Source organism: Gossypium hirsutum, chromosome A11 (genome assembly GCF_007990345.1).
Source record: "Gossypium hirsutum isolate 1008001.06 chromosome A11, Gossypium_hirsutum_v2.1, whole genome shotgun sequence".
Lineage (NCBI taxonomy): Eukaryota > Viridiplantae > Streptophyta > Magnoliopsida > Malvales > Malvaceae > Gossypium > Gossypium hirsutum.
Window position 1 is genome coordinate 32,414,618 of NC_053434.1, and position 22,457 is coordinate 32,437,074.

The window sequence follows — 22,457 nt, forward strand, 5'->3', positions numbered from 1 at the left end:
ATTGACTAACTCTGCATAATGCTGTGGTAAACTGTAGATGAAAGCTTATCATATTGAAATTTCAGAATGGTGAGATGTTTCATATTGAATCAGATAAATTGAATGGGTTGCCTATTGTGATATCAGTTATGTAACCACAGAAATATGTGAGAAAAGGTTGTAATGCTTACCTTGCTTATTTATTGGATACTAAAGTGTCTAAGTCGAAGCTTGAATCAATGCTAGTGTTTTGTGAATATCCCGATGTGTTTTCAGAAGAGTTACCTAGGTTGCTGCCGATTAGAGAGGTCGATTTTGCTATAGAAATTGTACTGGGAACATCACCAATGTCGATAGCAGCATACAGAATGGCTCCTACTGAGTTAAAAGAGTTTAAAGTACAGTTGCAAGAATTGACAGATAGGGGTTTTGCTCAACCCAGCTTTTCGCCTTGGGGTGCACCGATTCTATTCGTTAAGAAAATGGACAGATCGATGAGATTATGCATTGACTATCGTCAACTCAACAAAGTTACAATCAAGAATAAATAGTCACTACCTCTCATTGATGATTTGTTTGATCAGTTGAAAAGTGCCACTGTATTCTCAAATATTAATCTCCGTTCTGGTTTCTATCAGCTACGAGTGAAAGATTCGGATATGCCAAAAATGGCATTCAAAACCAGGTATGGACATTATGAATTTCTTGTGATGCTGTTTGGTTTAACTAATGAACTTGCAGTATTTATGGATCTGATGAATAGAATCTTCAGACTGTACTTAAATAGATTTGTTGTGGTATTTATTGATGATATTCTGATATATTCTCGAGATGAGACTGAACATGCTGAGCATCTAAAAATTGTTCTGCAAACCTTGCAAGATAAACAACTGTTTGCTAAATTTAGCAAATGTGAGTTTTGGCTTCAAAAAGTTGGTTTCCTGGAACACATAGTATCGGCTAAAGGCATTCGAGTTGATCCGAATAAAATTTCAGCTGTTGTTAACTAAAAACCACCGAGAAACGTATATGAAGTTAGAAGTTTTTTGGGATTAGCTGGTTATTACCAGAGTTTTGTAATAGCATTTTTGATGATAGCTACATCGATGACATGGCTATTACAGAAAGATGTGAAGTTTGAATGGTCTGATAAATGTCAGCAAATTTTTAACCAGTTGAAAGCCCTATTGATCGAAGCATCAGTTCTAGTTCAGCTTGAATCAGGTAAGGAATTTGTGATTTTCAGTGATACGTCATTGAATGGTTCAGGCGGTGTTTTGATGCAAGAAGGTAAAGTAATAGCTTATGCTTTCAAACAGTAAAAGCCACACAAAAAAAAACTATCTGACACATGACTTAGAGTTGGCAGCTATTGTGTTTACATTGAAAATTTGACAACACCATTTGTTCGGAGAAAAATTCCATATATTTACCGATCACAAGAGTTTAAAGCATTTGATGTCGTGGAGAGATTTGAATTTGAGACAGCATAGATGTCTCGAACTATTGAAAGATTATGAGTTAATTATTGATTATCATCCGGGAAAAGCAAACGTAGTTGTGAATGCTCTAAGTAGAAAGTCTCTGTTTACTTTGCAAGTGATGAATACAAATTGACATTTTCTGATGATGGATCGATCTTAGCTAAATTAAAAGCTAAACTGATGTTTTACAGTAAATATGCGAAGCTCAAAAATGTGATAGTGAGTTGTTAGCTAAACGAGTACAGTGTAAGTTGACGTCTGATTTAGATTTTTGGATAGGGTCCAATGATTGTTTGTTATTCAGAAATAGAGTTTGTGTACCGAAGAATCTAGAGTTTATACAAAAAAATTTATACGAAGCTCATAGTGGTAGCTTATCTATTCATTTGAGGAGTAATAAAATGTACAATGATTTGAGACAGATGTATTGGTGGCCGAGAATGAAACGTGAAATTTATGATTTTGTATCTAGCTGTTTGGTAGGTCAGAAAGTTAAAGCTGAATATCAGGTACCTTCAAGATTGTTACAGCCAGTAATGATACCAAAGTGGAAATGAGATAGAGTTACTATAGATTTTGTATCGGGGTTACCCCTATCTCTGAAAAAGAAAGATGTCATCTAGGTTATCATCAATAATTTGACGAAATCTGCACATTTTATTCCGATATGTACAGATTTCTCACTTGACAAATTAACCGAGTTATATGTTTCTGAGATTGTCAGATTACATGGCGTACCAGTCTCCATTATTTCGGATAAAGATCCGCTGTTCACATCACGATTCTAGAGAAAGTTATAGGAAGCTCTGGGTACGCGATTGCATTTTAGCACCACATTTCACCCTCAGGCCGGTGGTCAGTCTGAGTGTGTAATTTAGATTCTTGAAGATATGCTTCGGTGTTGTGTTTTAGAGTTTGAAGGAAACTGGGAGAAATACTTACCGTTAGTCAAATTCGCTTATAATAATAGTTTTTAGTCGAGCAAAAAGATGGCACTGTATGAGGCTTTGTATGGTCACAAATGCCGAAATCCGTTATATTGGACTGAGCTCAGTAAGAAAAAGATACACGGGGTTGATTTGATTCACGAGACTAAGGAAAAAGTGAAAATGATCTGAGATAGCTTAAAAGTAGCTTCAGATCGTCAGAAATCTTATGCGGATCTTAATCGTAAAGATATAGAGTTTCAAGTCGGTGACAGTGTATTTTTGAAAGTTTCACCCTGAAAGAATGTTCTTCAGTTCTATCGTAAAGAAAAGCTAAGTCCGCAATTTATCGGGCCGTATGAGATTAGTGAGAGAATCAGACCTATTGCATACTGATTAGCTTTACGTTAGAACTTGAAAGAATCCACAATGTCTTCTACGTGTCTATGTTACGACGGTATCGATCTGACCCTTCACATGTTATCTCTCCGACAGATGTCGAAATTCAGCCTGATATGACATACAATGAAGAACTTATCATAATTCTAGCACGAAAGGTGAAAAAGTTGAGAAATAAAAACATAGCCTTAGTAAAAGTTCTCTGGCAGTGACACGGAATAGAAGAAGCTACTTGGGAACTCGAGGAAGCTATAAGAATGCAATATCCAAACCTCTTTTCTGGCAAGATTTTTGAGGACGAAAATCTCTTTAGGGGGAGAGTAGTAACAACCCCTTTTTAGTGAAATCAGAACAGTGGTTAGACCACAAATCTAAACTCAAAAATTTTATTTTATTATTATTTTATGGTCTACAGTATGATAGAAATACCATAAAAAATTTAATTAAGAAATTTTACTGTTTACATGCTTAATTTGATAAAAATGACTAAATTGCGTAAAGTGCAAAAGTTGTGTTTTAATAGCTAAATGTATTAAATAGCTATAGAATTTTAAAGTGGAGGTCCTTATATAGTAATTAGCCATTAATGTTGTTAATGGATAAGTATGGTTTGTTATTATTGAAATTTTGATTAGGTTTTAATGTTAAATTAGTAAATAGGTAATAAATGATAAATTAAATAAAACAAACTATTATCATCTATTATCATCATCTTCCACCAAAAATTTAAGAGAAAACCTAGCCATGGAAGCTTGAAATTTCAGCAAGCTTATTTTGCTTAATTAGGTATGAATTTTTGTCCCGTTTTTCATAATTTTTATGTTTTCAGGATCGTTGTAGCTTAATCTAGCTAGTCCTGGGATTGATTTGCAAAACTATTAAAGTATTAGGTTTTGCCATTGATGAACTTGCTTGAAGTTTGAAGTTTGATGATAGAAAATGAATGGTTTTTGTTAGATAAATAATTTTTGTAAATAGATTTTTGGTAAAATTATCAATTAGTGGCTAAATTGAAAAGGGTGATAAATTTATGGTAAATTTTGTGAATTTTGTAAAATATATGAGCTGCTATTAATATTTATAAAAATTGGCTAGGCTTGGGTAAGAACTAAATTGCATGAATTTTATTTTTCAAGCTCAGGGACTAAATTACAAAGGAATTAAAAGTATAAGGTAAAATGGGAATTTTGCCCAAATTCCATGTTGGATTAAATTGAATGAGAATTATATTGAAATGAATTAAATTCATTTGCATAGATCCTATAAGACCTCGTACAGGTTAGATCGAGGTAAATAGAAAATATTAGATTAGTTGCCTCCGTATCTACGTACACTCGTCAAGGTAAGTTTGTGTAATTAAATTGTATATTTATATGTTTTAAATTGAATTATTTGTTTGTGAATTGTATAATTGTCATGAATGAATACTGATTGTATATTCAAAAATTATTGAGCCCCGTTTGAACCTTAGGAATCCGTAGGATACCAATGACATGTCATTAGGGTTACCGATACCTAGCTCGGAGGAGCTTACTGATTACAGCTCGTAAGAGCATACCGATTCAGAACTCATATGAGCATACATGTACAGGAGTTGAGGGATTACAGTTTAGTACACTTCTTGTGTACTACCCATGTATCCAATGATATTCTTAATGGTTCAACGGGCACAGTTCTGTTACGAGATTATATGAGTTCGATATGAACTATTACCGGTATTTACATGAAATACATAAAATGTTTGAAATGTTTGTTTATTTGATTGTAAACTCCGGTAATGCTCTGTAACCCTGTTTAGGTAATGGATACGAGTTAAGGGTGTTACAACTTTAATGGGGTGTCTTGACCTTGTATTTAAGTCCTCTAACAACCTTGTGGACCTATGTAGTCGTTAGAAACAAAATGGAGTCGTTGCAGCCATAGAAACAAGCATTAAATGAAGTCTTTAGCTTCATCGTATCGGTAGATGGAAACTTGTATCCATAGAAGTCTTTCCAAAATATGACCTTTGGGCTCGTTCTATCGGTTCAAGTTCTTTTGTACTAGAAGAACTTTGAGGGTTTCATCTGGTATCAGTAGAACCCATCAGAGTATCGATAGAAGTGCAGGGGATGCTGAACTTTGGCTACTGACTTGACTTGTTTCAATAGAAGTCCTCAAGGTATCAGTGCATCTTGGTTGTATCGGTAGAATAGATCAAGGTATCGATAGAAGTCTCAAGCCAAAACTACCTTGCTCATTGGAGTGCGTTATATTGATAGAAGTCCAGGTTGTATTGGTATAACTCAGAGTTGTATCGATAGAACTCTTTGTTCTACAAGTAGAATTTTTTTAGCTTTTTCAAGGCCTTTTCATCTTGAGTTCTACCGATACTTGTCCACTTAAGTATCGATAGAAGTCTTTTAGACTTTAAAAACTCGTTAAAAAATAAGTTAATTCAAGGCTTTTTAACAATTTATTTTGTTCAACACTTTGAAAATAATTTTTGTAGATTTAAGTAGGGAATTATTAATATACTTTTACTTTTTGTTATATCAAAATAATTGAAAAACTAAAGCTAACACACTCACACACTAGATAAAAGCACTAGGGTTTTTGCCCCTCACATGTAAGGAAATTGGGTCTCTCACGTATTGAGTCAAATTATATGTGCTTATTGGACTTTTGACCCAACACATTATAATTTAATCCAACCCAATATTTGTTTTATATTCCCAAAATAAATATTATTGATTTAATTAAATTAACTAAAATAATTTCCCAATTAAAAATTTTCTCAACCCAATTTTATTTTTGTTAAAGTCATGTTAATTTTATTGTAAAGGAATCTATGACGAAATATATTTAATTTACATGTTCAATAGATTTATAATAACTAATTAAATTAATTCCATTTTCTAACTTCAATTATTTAATTATAATTAATTAAATAATAATTTGAAAAACTTAAATAAATTATTAGGTCATTTCTATACTCAGTGAAAATACACATTCATTTGTGAATACAACACCTTTCTCTAACTTCATTTATATTCATTAGGTTTTACATGCAAATCATTTCTGGTTTCAATGAGCTGGCAAAGAGATCGATTGAACATATATCGTTAGGGCTTAAATAATTTACAATTAAGTTATAGTTTTTTTGCCTATTAATTATAAACTTATTTAGACATGAAATCATTCCACTATAGTATCATGATTGAGCTCTCCCTAATTACATGTCATTACCAAAACTACTTAATAAATTCTCATCCAATGACCTTATCATCAATATATTACCATCATATGATATCCGTAATCTATTTAGGATAAATTTGTTCTCCAAATATAACCCTATTTTATCTCAAATTAATCATTACATCTTTCTTCATTAAAAGTCAATTATTATCAATTAGTAGTTAAGTCATTTATCACAAAGACAAATGACTTGTAACCACGTTTACTTTTCATCTATCATGTAATGCCGATAAGAGAATATCATTTACCCATTAGTTGGACTATGAATTCCAATATTGTGAATGATGCTATATACTGTAGAAGTCATATACCCAACACACTAGCTTTTGGTTCATTATTTATTTTAACTCAGACTTTTACTTGTATCAAAGTACACGAGTCACGCATGGATAGTCCATCATCCACTTAGGATTAAGGTATGTCACATTATAAATGTCACAAGTGAATAAATTTATAAACGAATCTAGGATCTATTTTACTTGGATTCTGTCCGATATATAGTCACTCCAATCAGTCATATCCATGCGATATCTCTTAGGAGTCTTTTACTCCAATACTTAAGACAAAAAATTTCCCCAATTGAGCAAACAGATTGAAATAAGCAAACGAGCAACCACCACAAATAATGAAGGCAAATAGTCCAAATACCACCCAAAAATGGAATTTCAAAAGCTTTATTTATTTTAGAAATCAAATTGGGTTTTTTTTGTCATAATCAAGGTATCCACTGTCGATAATAGTGATTAATTCCCTCATCGTGGGTGCTCTTTACAAAAATAAACAACAGACCATGAAATGTGCTCCATTCTCATGAGAATTATGATTAGTTATCTTGAAGAAGATAGGATGAGTTTAAAGTTTTTTATCTAAAAAAATGAATTTTTTTGGTTAACGAGTAATTTTTTTTACTTTGAAGAAAAAAAACTAAATGGATATACTTTATTCAATATATATTTTTATATTTTTTAATGTTTTTTATAGTTCTAATAATTTTAAAAATTTTAAAAATTTATATATATTGATTTTTTAGATAATGGTGTGACATAATCTTAAAGTTTCATGTAATTATATTTGACTTATCCTTTGAAATTTGTAACGATATAATTAAAAAAAAGTAGGAATTAAATTAATAAAAGTTATAAAAATTAAGAGTTAAATTTGTGATTATACATACCTAATTTTAAAATAAAGACAACAAAAAAAAGTTAATAAAAGCACTGAAAATAAACTATTTGAAAAGTAGAGGGATTAATATCAAGCAAATAAAAGTAGAAGGACTAAATTCACACAAATAGATAAGTATAGGGATCATCTTTAGAATTGGACCTATAACAAAAGCACATCAAACTCAAAGGGAAGTGGCGCCAAAACCCTAAAATCTTCCCGCCATTTATAATATTATAATATATAGTTAAATTCCCAAATTTCACAGGAAAAATCCCATCGAAATCAAAGGCATCCAGCAACTCTTTCATCGAAAGAAAAAATAGAAAGGAGACAAAATCAAGTAGATTAATGGACGTTGATAGGCCGATTGATCAGCCTACAGACACCGGAGGTCGCCGCCGTGGCCGGGGAGCGGAGGCGGAGAAGCGTGCGGGAGCGCTAGAACGCTTAAGAGCCTTACGCCAGGGCGGGCGTCGCTCTGACGCCTCTGTGCCTGCTTACTTGGTCAAGCTCGATGAACCGGTGTTCGATAACTGCGATGAAGATGCTTACCAGGAGATCGTGAACAAGCGGCGAAAAGAGGCTGAAGATTTCATTGAGAACGACGATGAATATGGAGACTTTGGCTATGGAGATGACGGGAATGAAGTTGACTGGACTCGGGCGAGTCATTATCTGTCGTCCGATGATGAAGGGTCCGAAGGCGGAAGATACTCGAGGAAAAAAAAGGTTGAGAAAAAGGAAAAGAAGGAAAATAACAACAATAATAGTAGCAGAGTAAGCAAAAGTAGCGCTTCATTGTCGGCGGCGGCGGCAATGATGGGGAAACAGAGGGTCTCTTCGATGTTTACTTCATCGGCCTTTAATAAGAAGGGTAAAGAAACTGACAAGGTAAAATGCGAAAGTATTGTTGATGATGTGATCAAGCAGTTTGCCCCTGATGAATCTGATAGGGAGCATCGTAGACGAGGCCAAAACAGTCAATTGACTTCTGTTAGGCCCTCCAAAGTGGCTCCCTCGGTGGTAACTTCTGTTAAGAGTGAAGGTGAGTTAGTTTCTGAAGGATTGAATGAACTTGTTGAGAAGTATCCTTCGAGCAATGAAGAACCAGTTGTGGAATCTAGTGAAATCGAGGTTGACAAAGTGGAGCCTGAGGTTGAATTGAAAGTGGAGATTGTGGAGGAGAAGAAAGAAGAGAAAGAGGGGAGTGTGCTTAAATTAAATGCGAAGATCTCAGAGGAGAATAAGGACGAGGCTTTGAGTGCAACGGCTGGATGGAAGGCAGTGAAGGGTGATGGGAATGGCAATGTGAATGGCTCTGTGGAAGGTATCAATGGGTTTACTGGTGAAGGGCAGTCAGAGTTTGAGCTTGATGTGGATGGCTCGATGCCATTTTATATACTTGATGCTCACGAGGAGTTTTATGGTGCTAATATGGGTACTCTTTATCTCTTTGGCAAGGTAATTGTACTCTTCTTGACTTACCTATAGCTTTCTTGAATTAATATTATGGTGCCATGTTTGGTTGTGGCTTTAAAATTGGGTGTAAATTCCATTTTCTATGTTTGTATGTTAATATGAGAAATGCCATTTGTGGTCTGAAACGGGAATTGAATTTAGGTCAAAGTAGGGAGTGGATACCAAAGTTGTTGTGTGGTTGTAAAGAATATTCAGAGATGTGTTTATGCAATCCCGGGCAGTTCAATATTTCACAATGAAGGTATTGTGAAACTTGAGAAGGATGCAGAAGAATCAAAGATTTCACTTTCTAGTTTCCAATCGAAGTTGCATGTAAGTTAATTTCCTTTGTCTTCATTGTCTCTCTTTGTTTTTTGGTTGTTGTTGTTTTTACCTTTTTGGATTCTGATAGAACGTTTGATGCATCTCTTCTATTTTTTTCTTCAAGGATATGGCATCAGAGTTGAAGAATGAAGTTGCAAACCACTTATTAAACCTTAATGTTTCAGGTTTTACCATGGCGCCTGTTAAGGTTTGCAGACTCAATCAATCTGAGTTTCAGAATTTGGTTTATGCCCTGCTTAAAATTGTCTATCTTTTCTATTTCCTCATGTTCTTATTCTGCTTGGCCTATTGAATTGATGATCAAATTTCAGAGGCGATATGCTTTTGAGAGATCAGATGTGCCTGTTGGAGAGAATTATGTCCTCAAAATTAACTACCCATTCCAGGTATATCACTAGAGCTCCATATCAAACAATAATATGGTTTCGTCTAGAGTTTATTTTCCCGGGTTTTGCTGGTGAACTATGTTTTGTTTTGTAGTTCAAGTAAATTTAGAGACACTAGCAAGCCTTCTTTTAAACTTGCCCACACACCATGATTCCTTTGTCACAAATAGATAAACTAGTTTCTTACTCTGTCCTCTATTATGACCTCTTTGTCCTCATTTTTTACAGGATCCACCACTTCCATCAGATTTAAAGGGAGAAAAGTTCTGTGCTCTGCTTGGAACTCACAACAGGTTTAAATAGTCTCATGTGCATGTTCAAATCTTAATACTTGTTTGATTGTATATCTATATGATTGTTTAGATTTAAGGGTAACACGTAGATCAACCACATCCATCCTGTAATCACTTGAGATAAGGCCCAATGGCTGGTTCAGACACAGATGCATCAAATATGTCCTATTTTTCAAAGTAATCTGCCAATTTTATTGTCCCCCATTTTCAACCAAGCACTTTAGTTCTTTAAATTCATGAGGATATCCTTCTCAATCAGACAATGATGGGATCTTCAGCATAAATCTTGGCCAGTCTGTGTTTAGTACCATGCTGAGTAGAGTTCATTGACCTGGATTTTTAGAGGTTCATACAATGAGCCTCTTGGAAAAAAATAATTGCTTCCGCCTGTTAGAGGTTCCATTTGAGGAGAAATTCTAATCTTCTTATGCAGTCTTATGAGTTGTCACAGCCTTTTGTAAGCATTTCCCTTCTGTTTTAATGTTATTCTAGTGTTTAGTTTTGCAAAGCCCTTTTTATTTATGGGGAAACTGTTGAATCAATATGCTTTTGGTGATTGACATGGTTCTTTGATATGAAGTTGATTGATTGGCTAGTGATAATCTTAATATTTGTTCTGTGGAATACAATGACAAAGTTATAAAGTTATTTTTTTAAATCAATTTGACTTAATAATTATTTTCCCTAAAAACACATCTTTGATGAGTTTCTTTTTAACCAAAGCATGTTCTCCATGATTAGACAATGCTATAACCTATAGGTTCTTTACTTGAAAAATTGGACAGCTTACTTACTAGTATTATCACTTGCAGTGCATTGGAGCTTTTCCTTGTTAAAAGGAAGGTGAAAGGGCCTTCTTGGCTGTCAGTTTTTAAATTTTCTGCTTGTCCAGCTCCTCAGAGGGTAAGATTCTTGAACTTAAGCATCTAATGGTGTGGTTTTAGCTAAATTTACAAATTTAAGCATGTTTTCAGTTCTTATGTTAACAGTTTGGTTAAACTCTGACAGGTCAGCTGGTGCAAGTATGAGATTATTGTTGATTCTCCCAAAGACATTAAGGTTTCATCTTCATCTAAGAAAACAATAGAAATTCCTCCTATTGTTGTTTCAGCCATAAATTTGAAGACTATCATCAATGAGAGGCAGAATGTAAATGAAATAGTCTCAGCATCCATTATTTGCTGTCACAGGGCTAAGGTTTGTTTGTTATTGAGGCTTTTTCTGGTTATGGTTCTACATAGTAAACTAGGCACATTTTGTCAAGAATATTTCTAAGAGGTTTTGGTTGATTTAAATTAGCCCCCCCCTCCCCCATGTATGGTAAGCTGCCTCAAATGTTAATTCTTGGGGATCTGGTCTTTAAAATTAACATGAAGCATTCCTTCCTACGTATTATGGAGATATATGGAGCTGAGAAGTAGCGTATTTTAAACTTCGAAGCATAGCTGAGTCACTTAAATGCTTCAGTAATTCATTTCAGTGTTTAGTTAATAGCTTGTATACTTTAACCTTCTTTTAGGCTGGTTCAGCTATTTATGAAAGCACCTGCACATTCTTTTTTATAGGAAACCATCTTAAATCAAAGCAGCAGAAAGATGTCACATTGATATACTCGAACTTCATTAATATTAGTTAAGCATGTTCTATACTGGCTTAGATATCACAAGTTGCTGCGTTGACCTAAGAAAATAATGGACTATCTGCTGTTTGGGTTTTCAGATAGACACTCCTATGTTGGCTTCAGAATGGAAGAAACCTGGTCTACTGAGCCACTTTACTGTTGTCCGCAAACTTGATGGAGGTATTTTACCTATGGGGTTTACCAAAGAGGTGACAGATAGAAACTCAAAAGCTGGATCAAGTGTTTTAGTCTCTGAGAGCAGGTAAGTTGTGTATGCTGTCTTCCATCAAACCTTTTTGACTGTTGCCTCTATTGTGATAATATCTTTTGAATGATTATAGTTATTGGGCTATTGAAGTATCTTTTTACACAATGTTGCAGTGAAAGAGCTTTATTAAATCGGCTGATGATTGAGTTATACAAGTTAGACAGTGATGTTCTTGTTGGGCATAATATATCTGGCTTTGACTTGGATGTTCTCCTGCATAGAGCCCAGGTGGGAATCTCCACAAAGTGCTTTACTCTAGAAGGAATTTATAGATACCTTTTGCATATTCTTAGCCACTGGTAAAGGATCATGGGGGCAGGCTTCAATCAGCTGCCCATGAGCATATTTAAGCAAGAGTTGGCATTCATTGATGTCTTATCACAACTAAATATTATTTAGTAGGTGCAAGACTCTTGAATCACTATTAATCAATGTCTATATACACATAATAGTCTCCTAGAAACATTCAATATTTTCATACTGTTAAATTTCATTTTCCTGATGTAATTGTCAACTTTTCTTCATTATCAAATCTTTAGATGGTAATAACTGTCTTTAGGTTACTTTAACTTTCCTCTTACCATTCCTGAAATGCAATCTGCCTCTATACCTATCAAATGCCCATTTGATTATTTTCCATGAACCCTATAGTGCTAATATTTTCTCTTATGCAGGCTTGCAAAGTGCCAAGCAGCATGTGGTCCAAAGTTGGCCGTCTGGAGCGTTCTGTGATGCCCAGGTTAACAAAAGGGAGCACCATATTTGGGTCTGGAGCCAGTGCCGGGATCATGTCATGCATTGCTGGTCGCCTTTTATGTGATACATATTTGTGTTCCCGTGACTTGTTAAAAGAGGCATGTAAACTGGTGCATTACACCCTTGATTCAATATGTGAACCTAGATGATGGAAACCTTTGCTTATTAAACATGCAATTTTGTTATCAGGTTAGCTATTCTTTGACGCAACTGTCAAAGACTCAGCTCAACAAAGACCGCAAGGAGATCACTCCTCAAGATATTCCCCGAATGTTCCAAACATCTGAATTGCTCATGGAACTTGTAGGTTCTGGTAGCCATAACTTGTAGTATTGATTTGAATTCTTTATTTTTAATATCTAATTACATTTCAAGTAGGTGGCATCTAAACTTTAATAACATTTATACAGATCATTATTAAACAAGTAATTAAAAATATAAATCTTAGCTGTAATTTGATATCAAGTACCCAACTTGCATGATGATTGTTTGATGTTTTTCTTGCACTGGTTCAGTTTATGTTGTAAATGAATTAATGACTTGAATTTCTGACGAAGAGCTTTTAGTGGTTCTGTATTTGTGCATTTCAACAAATTATGGTGGACCTTACTGTTTGAACTTGAGGATAATAATACTTCGAATGTCGAACAGGGCAAATTATACAACTGTAACTAGAAATTTGCTACTGGTCTGAGCTATCATGCTTCTAATTATATCTTGTGATGTGTTCAGATTGAATATGGTGAGACTGATGCATGGTTATCTATGGAACTAATGTTTCATCTAAGTGTTCTTCCCCTTACCCGCCAGCTGACAAATATCAGTGGTAATCTCTGGGGAAAAACCCTCCAGGTGAGTTCTGCTTGGTTCTATGTGCATTTGTCTCAATATCTGTTCATTGACTTAATAAAAGCACACATTCCTTTTCAGGGTGCTAGGGCACAAAGAGTAGAGTATCTTTTGTTGCATGCATTTCATGCAAAAAAGTACATTGTCCCAGACAAGTTTTCATCTCACACAAAGGAAACAAAAGTTGCAAAAAGGAGAATTAATCATGGTGTTGAGAATGGAAATAGGGATGAGGTGGATAACAATGATATGAATTTTGAAGAGGAAACTCCCAATGAACGTGGAAAAGGCAAAAAAGGTCCTGCCTATGCAGGTGGACTGGTTTTGGAGCCAAAAAGAGGACTATATGACAAATATGTATTGTTGCTGGATTTCAATAGCCTTTACCCTTCCATTATTCAGGTTCTAATAACTACATCATGCCTCTTCTATTCACAATCAGATTTGAATTTTATCTTTCTTTTCCCTCTTGCTCGAGGTAGTGGTTACTTCTGTTATATACTTTTTTAATTAGTACAAGCTGCTAATTTGGTCCAACAGGAATACAATATATGCTTCACAACTGTTGAAAGATTTCCTGATGGATTAATTCCTCGTTTGCCATCTAGTAAAACAGCTGGGGTTCTACCTGAGGTATAATTGCCTCTAACATTCTGAATCCATTTTTCCTGATTACTTGTGAACAGTTGAATATGCCTAATTCTGTTCGAACTTTATTCACTCAATTTATTTGTCTTCTAGTTGTCAATATAATTCTTCTTTAAGTAGACGCTCCAACTGTCAGGATGTGTGAATCTCCAGAAGAAGTGCACTAAGTTTAATGAGGGTTGTTGCCTTTGCACTTTAGATATTTTAATTGCACTAAAGTTTTTTTATTTTATGGTTTATTGTAAAGTGTACAATAGAAACATCCACATTTAAGGCATCTATTATTCTTTTAGAGTGATTTTAAAATGTTTGAGGTCTTCAGAAATGGACTAGTGTTTTGGGTTGTATCTTGAGAAGACAACACATAAACTCTGAGAAGGAATTTGAATAAATAATCACTTGTTTTGATGATTTTGAGATTTTATTGGCAAGACAATTAGATGAGTTATAACTATTTATAATCACAGATTATTAGTTATTATTTTGAGTGATCAATAAATATGATAAAAGAAACCTGGGATGGTGTATTGATACTTGAGCAATCTGCATGCGTGATCATCTTTTAAAGAGCTATGGGGGTCCTGAATGGTTCTGCATGTTCAAATGAGAGTGCTCCGTCAAAGATGTGTCTTTACACTGTCTGTTAGCTTCCAATTCTTCATATGTAAATATTAAAAGATAATTTGTTTTTCAACCCTTCTGTAGTTGCTGAAAAATCTGGTTCAGAGAAGGAGAATGGTAAAGTCATGGATGAAAAATGCATCTGGTATCAAGGTTCAGCAACTTGATATTCAGCAGCAAGCACTAAAGCTCACTGCGAATAGGTTTGTGTGTATTTTAGTTATTATTACTATTGTTTTGGGGTCATTTGGTTGAAGCTTCATGTCTTTTAATTTCTTTAGGGACGAAGTAAGATTTTTTTTTTTTTGGGGGGGGGAGGGACAAAGGATAATTTTATCATTTTGTAAACTTATTATTTCATAAATTTTAAAGATTAAATTGAAATTTATTATCTTTGGGGGGCCAAAGTGGAATTTGATCATTTTAATAACTTATAGTTTCAGAACTTTAAAGGGATTTGGGGAGGACCAAGGCCCCTCCTTGGTGCTGTCCTTGATTTCTTTGAATACTATTAGTGATTGCCAAAGCCTGTCGTATAGATGGCCATTTCAAAATTCCTATCCAGCTTGTGACATTTTACTGACTATTCTTATTTGTAGTTTAGACGGCACCTCTTGCACATGACCTGATAGTGTTTACTGTGCAGTATGTATGGATGCCTTGGATTTTCCAATTCGAGATTTTATGCAAAACCTCTTGCAGAGCTTATAACACAACAGGTAAGAGAGCAATATGTGGCATACGCAGAAATGCAAAGATCATCTTGTTCTCAAGTATAAAGATGTTGGTTTGATGCGGGTCATTTTCTTTTTATTTGGTCTAAGATATATTGCTGTTGACTAGGGAAGGGAGATTCTACAAAGTACTGTTGATCTTGTTCAGAATAATTTAAATTTAGAGGTAGTATCTTATGACTTATGCCTTGATATTCAGAAGCTGTGAATAGCGACTATATCATGTCTATGTTACTGAATCAATTATGCTCCTGAAGATGGTATTTTTTATTGCAGGTCATCTATGGTGATACAGATTCTATTATGGTTTATAGTGGATTGGATGATATTGCAAAAGCAAAAGCAATTGCAGGAAAAGTCATCCAGGAGGTAAGGCTCTGATGATGTGATTTGTTTTCACTTGTGTAGGCTACCTTTTGCATACTAAAAATGATTAAATTCATAAAAGCTTCAATGATTCTGTGCTTTGCTTGTAATGTGATGCAAGTACATTGTTTGTAGCTAGGAATGTGGTTGATATGACTTTCTGCAAGGGTTTGTTTAAATGAAAAACCTTTAACAAAGAAGAAAACAGTCCCCATTAATTCCCAATTATTACTGTATAAGGTGTATTGCTGTAGTCCTTTTTCTTAGAATTTGACTTCCTAATTTGAAAGGTATGGATTTCCCTTGAGGTCTTTAGTGAAGATTTATAAACTATACAACCGGCTTTAATGTGCCATAAATTTTTCATTTTGGGTCTAAACTCTTTTTTAGGTACCTCATGCAAGATGACTTGTCTCTTTATTCCCAGGTGAACAAAAAATATAGGTGCCTAGAAATTGACCTTGATGGTCTGTACAAGAGGATGTTGCTTCTGAAGAAGAAAAAGTATGCAGCTGTGAAGGTGCAATTCAAGGATGGGATGACATATGAGGTACGGTTGATTTCTCAAATACATTTTCATTTCGTACAGAGTCTTAAAAGAATTGGAGAGATAACCTTTTAGCTATAGGTTATTGAGCGGAAAGGTCTTGATATGGTTCGTCGTGACTGGAGCTTACTGTCAAAGGAATTGGGCGACTTCTGTCTTGCTCCAATCTTGTCTGGAGGGTATGTGATATTCTCTTAGTTTTTAATTTTAAGCTGTGTTGATTTTTATATCAACTTGGAAATCCCAGTACAACTTGTTAACTGAGCATTTGTCACTGTTGGGGCCTATGTTTACAGGTCTTGTGAAGATGTAGTTGAATCAATACATAACTCTCTCATGAAGGTAAGTAGAAAATGCTTATATTAGTACCTTTTTTCTTTTTTGTTCTTTGGTTGGATTTGGTGTTGGACAGAATGTCTTAGCTCCTAGGAATCATTCATGAATACATCAAGGGGCTACTGTATATGGTTTATTACACTCATCATTTGTCTAAACTTCTTTGCAAGGTGAAGTTGTGTGCTTCGACTGCTATTATAGAGTTGACCTGTTTACTTGTAACAGGTGCAAGAAGAAATGAGGAATGGACAAGTAGAATTTCAGAAGTACATTATTACAAAGACATTGACTAAACCACCAGAAGCCTACCCAGATGCCAAAAATCAACCTCATGTTCAGGTGAGTTCAACAAACAGTAACTGGCCTTGCACGTGTTATGACTCTATCTAATCTTAATATAATTTCCCTTACCATGTATCTAATTCATTCAATGGATTTTACTTGAATCAATTTATAGGTGGCTCTCAGAATGAAGCAAAGTGGTTATTCTACTGGTTGCTCGGCTGGTGATACTATTCCATATATAATTTGCTGTGAACAGGTTTGTATGTCAGTTCTTGCATGAAATATATCTGAACTTTGGGTGCAGGCTTCATTTAGACCTCCATTTTACTTCATCTCGATCTGTTAATCCAATTTTTTTCTTTTCCCATTTTTGTTCTGTCTTGGACAGGGGACTAGTTCAAGCAATTCAGCAGGGATAGCTTACCGTGCAAGGCATCCTGATGAGTTGAAAAAAGATGAAGGGAAATGGATGATTGACATTGATTACTACTTGTCACAGCAGATCCATCCAGTTGTATCTCGATTATGTGCTTCAATACAAGGGACTAGCCCAGAGCGGTTGGCTGATTGTTTAGGACTTGACTCATCAAAGGTGATCCCTATGCCTGAATTTGAAGGACTTCAATGTTCTATTTTGCACAGGGTTCGGCAGTGATATATTAGTATCTTATTGTTTTTTGCCAGTTCCAAAGTAAATCAAGTGTAGCTGTCAGCAGTGACACCGCTAATGCTCTCTTATTTGCTGTAGATGATGAGGAGAGGTAACTATTTCCTTCTATGCTGTTTTCTCCTTCGTAATATCGAAGAACTTTTTAATAGTTTTTACTTCTGTCAAAATTTTGCAATATTCTGTAATGTTTATTATTCCTTCGCAAATGATTCTGATTGTAACTTTCATATGGTTTACCATAATCCAGGTTTTTGTATAAAAAGAATCTTATCGGAATCTACTTCAATGACATAATGGATGTATTTCTTCCATGAAGTAATGTAAGCCTTGGGTTGTGTTGCAGATATCGGGGATGTGAGCCACTGACATTGTCGTGTCCGAGCTGTTCAGCCACTTTTACCTGTCCTGCTGTATTCAGCTCCATTCATACAATTGGTGAGAAACCAAAAAAAATGCAACAAGAGGAATCTACTAGCAATTTCTGGCGAACGTTGCGCTGTCCCCAGTGTCCAGAAGAAGGTGACATGGGTAGAATGTCTCCTGGGATGATAGCAAACCAGGTATTTGTTGAATTTTTCACTTGCTTTGCTCTGACACGACATGCATACATCGTCTGGTCATCCTAACATGTTTGGAAATCAAATATGTGTGCTTTGTCCTGCGTGCCAGGTCAAACGACAAGTGGATGGGTTTGTTTCAATGTACTACAGATGCTTAATGACGGTAATAGATCTCTTGCAACATCTTGTATGTACAACATGTAAAACACTTTAGAGTTTAGCAGCAATTAAATCTGAGAACATGTTTTAACTTTGGTTTCAGTGTGATGATGAAACTTGCAAACACAATACACGAAGTCTCAACCTGCGGCTGTTTGGTGATTCTGAGAAAGGAACAGTTTGTCCAAACTACCCCCGCTGTAATGGGCATCTAGTGAGAAAGGTTTCATGACAATCTTTTATACATATATATATATATATTTTTTCCCTTAACAAGCTTATTATTATTATAAAGAAGCTGACATTTATTCCTTGAAATCTCTAGTACACGGAAGCAGATCTATACAAGCAACTTGCTTATTTCTGTTATCTCTTGGATACCTCACGCTGCATAGAAAAGGTGGTTCATTCTTGGTTCACAGTATCTGTTGCGTTGTAACAAATTAGGGGAATCAGTAGGGTATTTAAATGATTTACTTTTTGGTTTTGTTTTTGCGGGTGGTGTAGATGGATACAAGTGCGAGGATAGCAGTAGAGAAAGAGTTGGCTAAGGTTCGGCCAGTGGTTGATTTGGCAGCATCCACAGTTAAAAGAATTAGAGACCGTTGTGCCTTTGGTTGGGTGCAGATGAATGACCTCATTGTCACGTTTTGAATCTTTCTTTTTCTCCTGCCTTGTAATTATCATGTGGTGGCCACTAACAAATATAACAACCAAATTACCTTCCTTTCGTTTTATATTGTCATCATACTTTCACTATAATCAGATTTTGTCTTAACCAGTGATTGGAAAAATTAATATTATTCAGATTATATTTATAAATAATTTATTTAAGTATTGAATCCATAAATGAGTTTTATTTAAGCTTGAGCTTAATATTTCAATATCTCATTTTTAATGCTTTTTATTTAATCATTTTGTATATAAATGGTAAAATATGCAAGTATATTTTTATTAGGTCGGTCTAAGTTGATTCTTGATATAAACATAATTAAGCACGTTATTTTAAGTATGGATTGATTTAAGAGTCGTTATGCTTGTGATTATTGTTAAATCTTAATGTTATGTAAATGTAATTAAAATAATTGTTATTATAATAAATTAATTTTAAATATCGATAAATACAAGAATTATGGCAATTTTTTTTGAAATAAAAATAAAATATGATTATAATAAGCAATAAAAATTATTGTTTTCAAAACTAGATTGAGTTGGTTGGTTCTATTAAAAAAGGAATATTAATTTGGAATAAGAAGTTAAATTGGTTGATTCACGAATTGATTGAATTTGATTGATTGAATCAACAACTAAATTAATTTTCTTTGTTTTTAATATACAGTTTTAATTTTTAATAATTTAATCATTTAATTTCAACAAATTGATAGTTTAATCATTTCTTGATCTTATTCTGAAAACATAAGAAATCTACTATTTTAGTACCAAGTCTTTTTCATCCTCTGGTTAATGTCTTATTGTTTTTTATTCTAAAGACCACTCCTTGATATATTTTCTTACTTTTTTATTTTATAAGATAATCTTCGATCACATTTGTAATTTCTATTTTTCTTTTCATTTTTATTTATCTTTAATTTTAATTTTCAGAATTTTTGAAGCAACCAATCACCCTTCAATTCTTTTAAGCTTTTACTTCTCGTTTATTTATACTGAAACTTAAATTCTTTGCGCTTAACTTATAAATTGATATTTAAATTTTAATATAAACAACTTTTTTTTTCCTCAAATTCATACCTATTTATAAAAATAAAAATATATTTTAATTAAATCAGTATGAAAATAAAGATATATTTTAATTAAATCAATTAAACGAAGAACTTGACATTGGATCGATTCGATGTTTGGATTAATTTTTTTTAACATTACATTTTTATTTTTTTCTCCTTGAGGCTTCTTTTAGATGGGTGGTGAGATTGCATCCGGTAAGATTAAACATAGAGGCAACAATTAATTACTGTAGTAATAATATTAGATATTGTAACAGTGAGATTAAAATTAATGGTGGGATATGTATTTAGATTCAATCCTAGCTATAGCAATGATGTGAGATTAAAAAATAACTATTAAAGACATTAAATTTAAGGCTTAATTCACGATTTAACTCTTAAGGTATACCCATTTTCCTACTTGGTACTTAAAATTTTTTTTTTGTTCCATTTGGGTTTCTAAAGTATCAATTTCCATTATCTTTGGTCCATTTTGTAATAAACGTTAACAAAACCCTATTAGGCAGCTTTGGGCAATGAAAAAGTGACATGTTTTTGGCTAATAATAAAAATCACTAGGCAATTAATTTTATTTAAAAAATATTAAATTTAAATTAAAAATAGAAAAAATAATATTAAATATTTAAATATTAAAACACTTGACTTTAACCGATCGTGATTGAGCATTGATCAACGTTGACTCGTCGTGTAAAGCTATTAGAAAACGCTGTGTGTCCTTTTTACTTTTTAGTATTATATATATTATACTGATTAAAAATATTAAAAAAATCATATATAATATATAAAACTAAAAAAAAGTTTATAAATAATTTTTTTATAAAATTCTAAAATATATAATTATAAATTTTAAAAAGTCAAAATAATATATAAAAATCGAAAAATATTATAAAAAGTACTTAAATTTTAAGTAATTGCAAAAAAAAAAACTTGAAACTTAAATAACTTTTTAGAATTTTATAATTATATATTCTAGAATTTTATAAAACATATTTTTAAATCTTTTTTAATTTCTTTTATAATTTTTATAATTTTTGTACATTTTTTAATAAAATTATTGATTTCAATTAATTTCTTTTCAATTATCATATTTTTTGTAACCTTTATTTATATATATATTTACAATTTATATGTTTTTTTTCTACATTATATATATTTCTGATTTTTTATATATTTATTTTGATTTTTAATGTGTATAATGTTTAATAAAAAATATTTGTTTTTTTTTGACATAAAGATGTCACATGGTACTTTTTTATTGGCTATGAGAATTTTTTTTTCAACATCTATAAAAATTGGACTAAAAAAGTATATCAGAGGCATATTTGAGGTACCAAATTGGGAATTTACATGTACTTTATATATCAAATTGGGACAAAAAAATTTAGGTACCAAAATGAGAAAACTGGTATACTTTAAGGGCCAAATTGTGAATTAAGCCTAAATTTAATTATATATGTCAAATAAATAATCATATTGCATATTAAATAAATAAAATATATGCTAAATTTATATTTATGTTAATAATAATTTTATTAATAAATAATTAAATTTGGTTATTTATATTTATATTTAATTTTTGTAATTACTATATCTACTTATTTATAATTAAATAATATAAATTTTATAATAAAAAATTATATATTTATTAAATTATTATATAATTAAAAATTATATAATTATATAATAAATGAAATAAATTATTATATAGCTTTTGTTTATATATTTAGTTTATAATATATTTATATTAAATATTAAACTTATTTTATGTTATAAAGTATATTTATGATAATAAATATATATTTATCAGCTCACTATATAACATAAAAATTATAGTATATTTATTTTATATAATTAATTGCTTGCTTTTTATAAAAAAGAAGAGTAAAAGGAAAAAAATTGCTTATCCAAGAGACAAACTTATATCATTATGCAAGCGTGAATAAATACTACTTTTTAAATAAGTATCAAGAGGTGAATTTGACTGTTGATATTTTAGTTAGATTGATGAAAGGTTTTTCTATAGATTCGAGAATATATTATGTTACCCTTTCGTAGGTTGATGATTAATTGCGGACAGACAGACGAGTTATGCTATCCAACCTAAATACTACTGTTAGCTTGTAATTGAAGTTTTTTATCCTGTCACAAAAAAATAATCGGCTTAAATTGTTGAAATTGTTTATTTTATACTCGAAATCCTATCACATGTAGATGTATATATATGTAAAAATTCTAAATTTAAAATATAAAATATGTTAAAAAAATGAATTGTATGGTTTGAAACTAATTAATAATAATACATGAAATATGTACGATATCAAAATTAAAAAAAATTAAATTTTGAGAAAAATTAAATTTAAACATATAAATATATCATATTAAGAATACTAAATAGACTACAATTATTTTTATCATAGTGTTATAATTAATTTTTAGTTTGTGTCGATTAAGTTGTAACACTAACTTAACAATATTATTGATATATACAATTGAAGTAATAAAATATACATGATAAAATTAAAAAGAATAGAATAAATTAAAATAAAATTTTGGTTAAAGTAGGAAAATTAAAGATTTACAAAGCGACTTCCATCTTCACCATTATTGCGTTGGCGGACCCA

At 32.5% G+C, this 22,457-nt stretch overlaps 1 protein-coding gene across 1 annotated transcript; it reads left to right on the plus strand.

The window, feature by feature from the left end:
• Nucleotides 1-7,452: 7,452 nt before the first annotated feature.
• LOC107897934 (DNA polymerase alpha catalytic subunit) lies at nucleotides 7,453-18,919 on the plus strand. The gene is made up of 30 exons (XM_016823541.2): nucleotides 7,453-8,653; nucleotides 8,813-8,983; nucleotides 9,099-9,182; nucleotides 9,307-9,381; nucleotides 9,610-9,674; nucleotides 10,487-10,577; nucleotides 10,683-10,871; nucleotides 11,394-11,557; nucleotides 11,677-11,791; nucleotides 12,238-12,417; nucleotides 12,509-12,622; nucleotides 13,052-13,171; nucleotides 13,250-13,570; nucleotides 13,709-13,801; nucleotides 14,522-14,640; nucleotides 15,084-15,156; nucleotides 15,281-15,337; nucleotides 15,448-15,540; nucleotides 15,965-16,087; nucleotides 16,166-16,263; nucleotides 16,381-16,426; nucleotides 16,646-16,759; nucleotides 16,878-16,961; nucleotides 17,094-17,297; nucleotides 17,390-17,466; nucleotides 17,719-17,935; nucleotides 18,045-18,098; nucleotides 18,198-18,317; nucleotides 18,420-18,494; nucleotides 18,602-18,919. Exons 1-30 carry the CDS (start codon nucleotides 7,541-7,543, stop codon nucleotides 18,746-18,748), a joined length of 4,596 nt encoding a protein of 1,531 aa, XP_016679030.1. The 5' UTR covers nucleotides 7,453-7,540; the 3' UTR covers nucleotides 18,749-18,919.
• The last annotated feature ends 3,538 nt before the right edge of the window (nucleotides 18,920-22,457 follow it).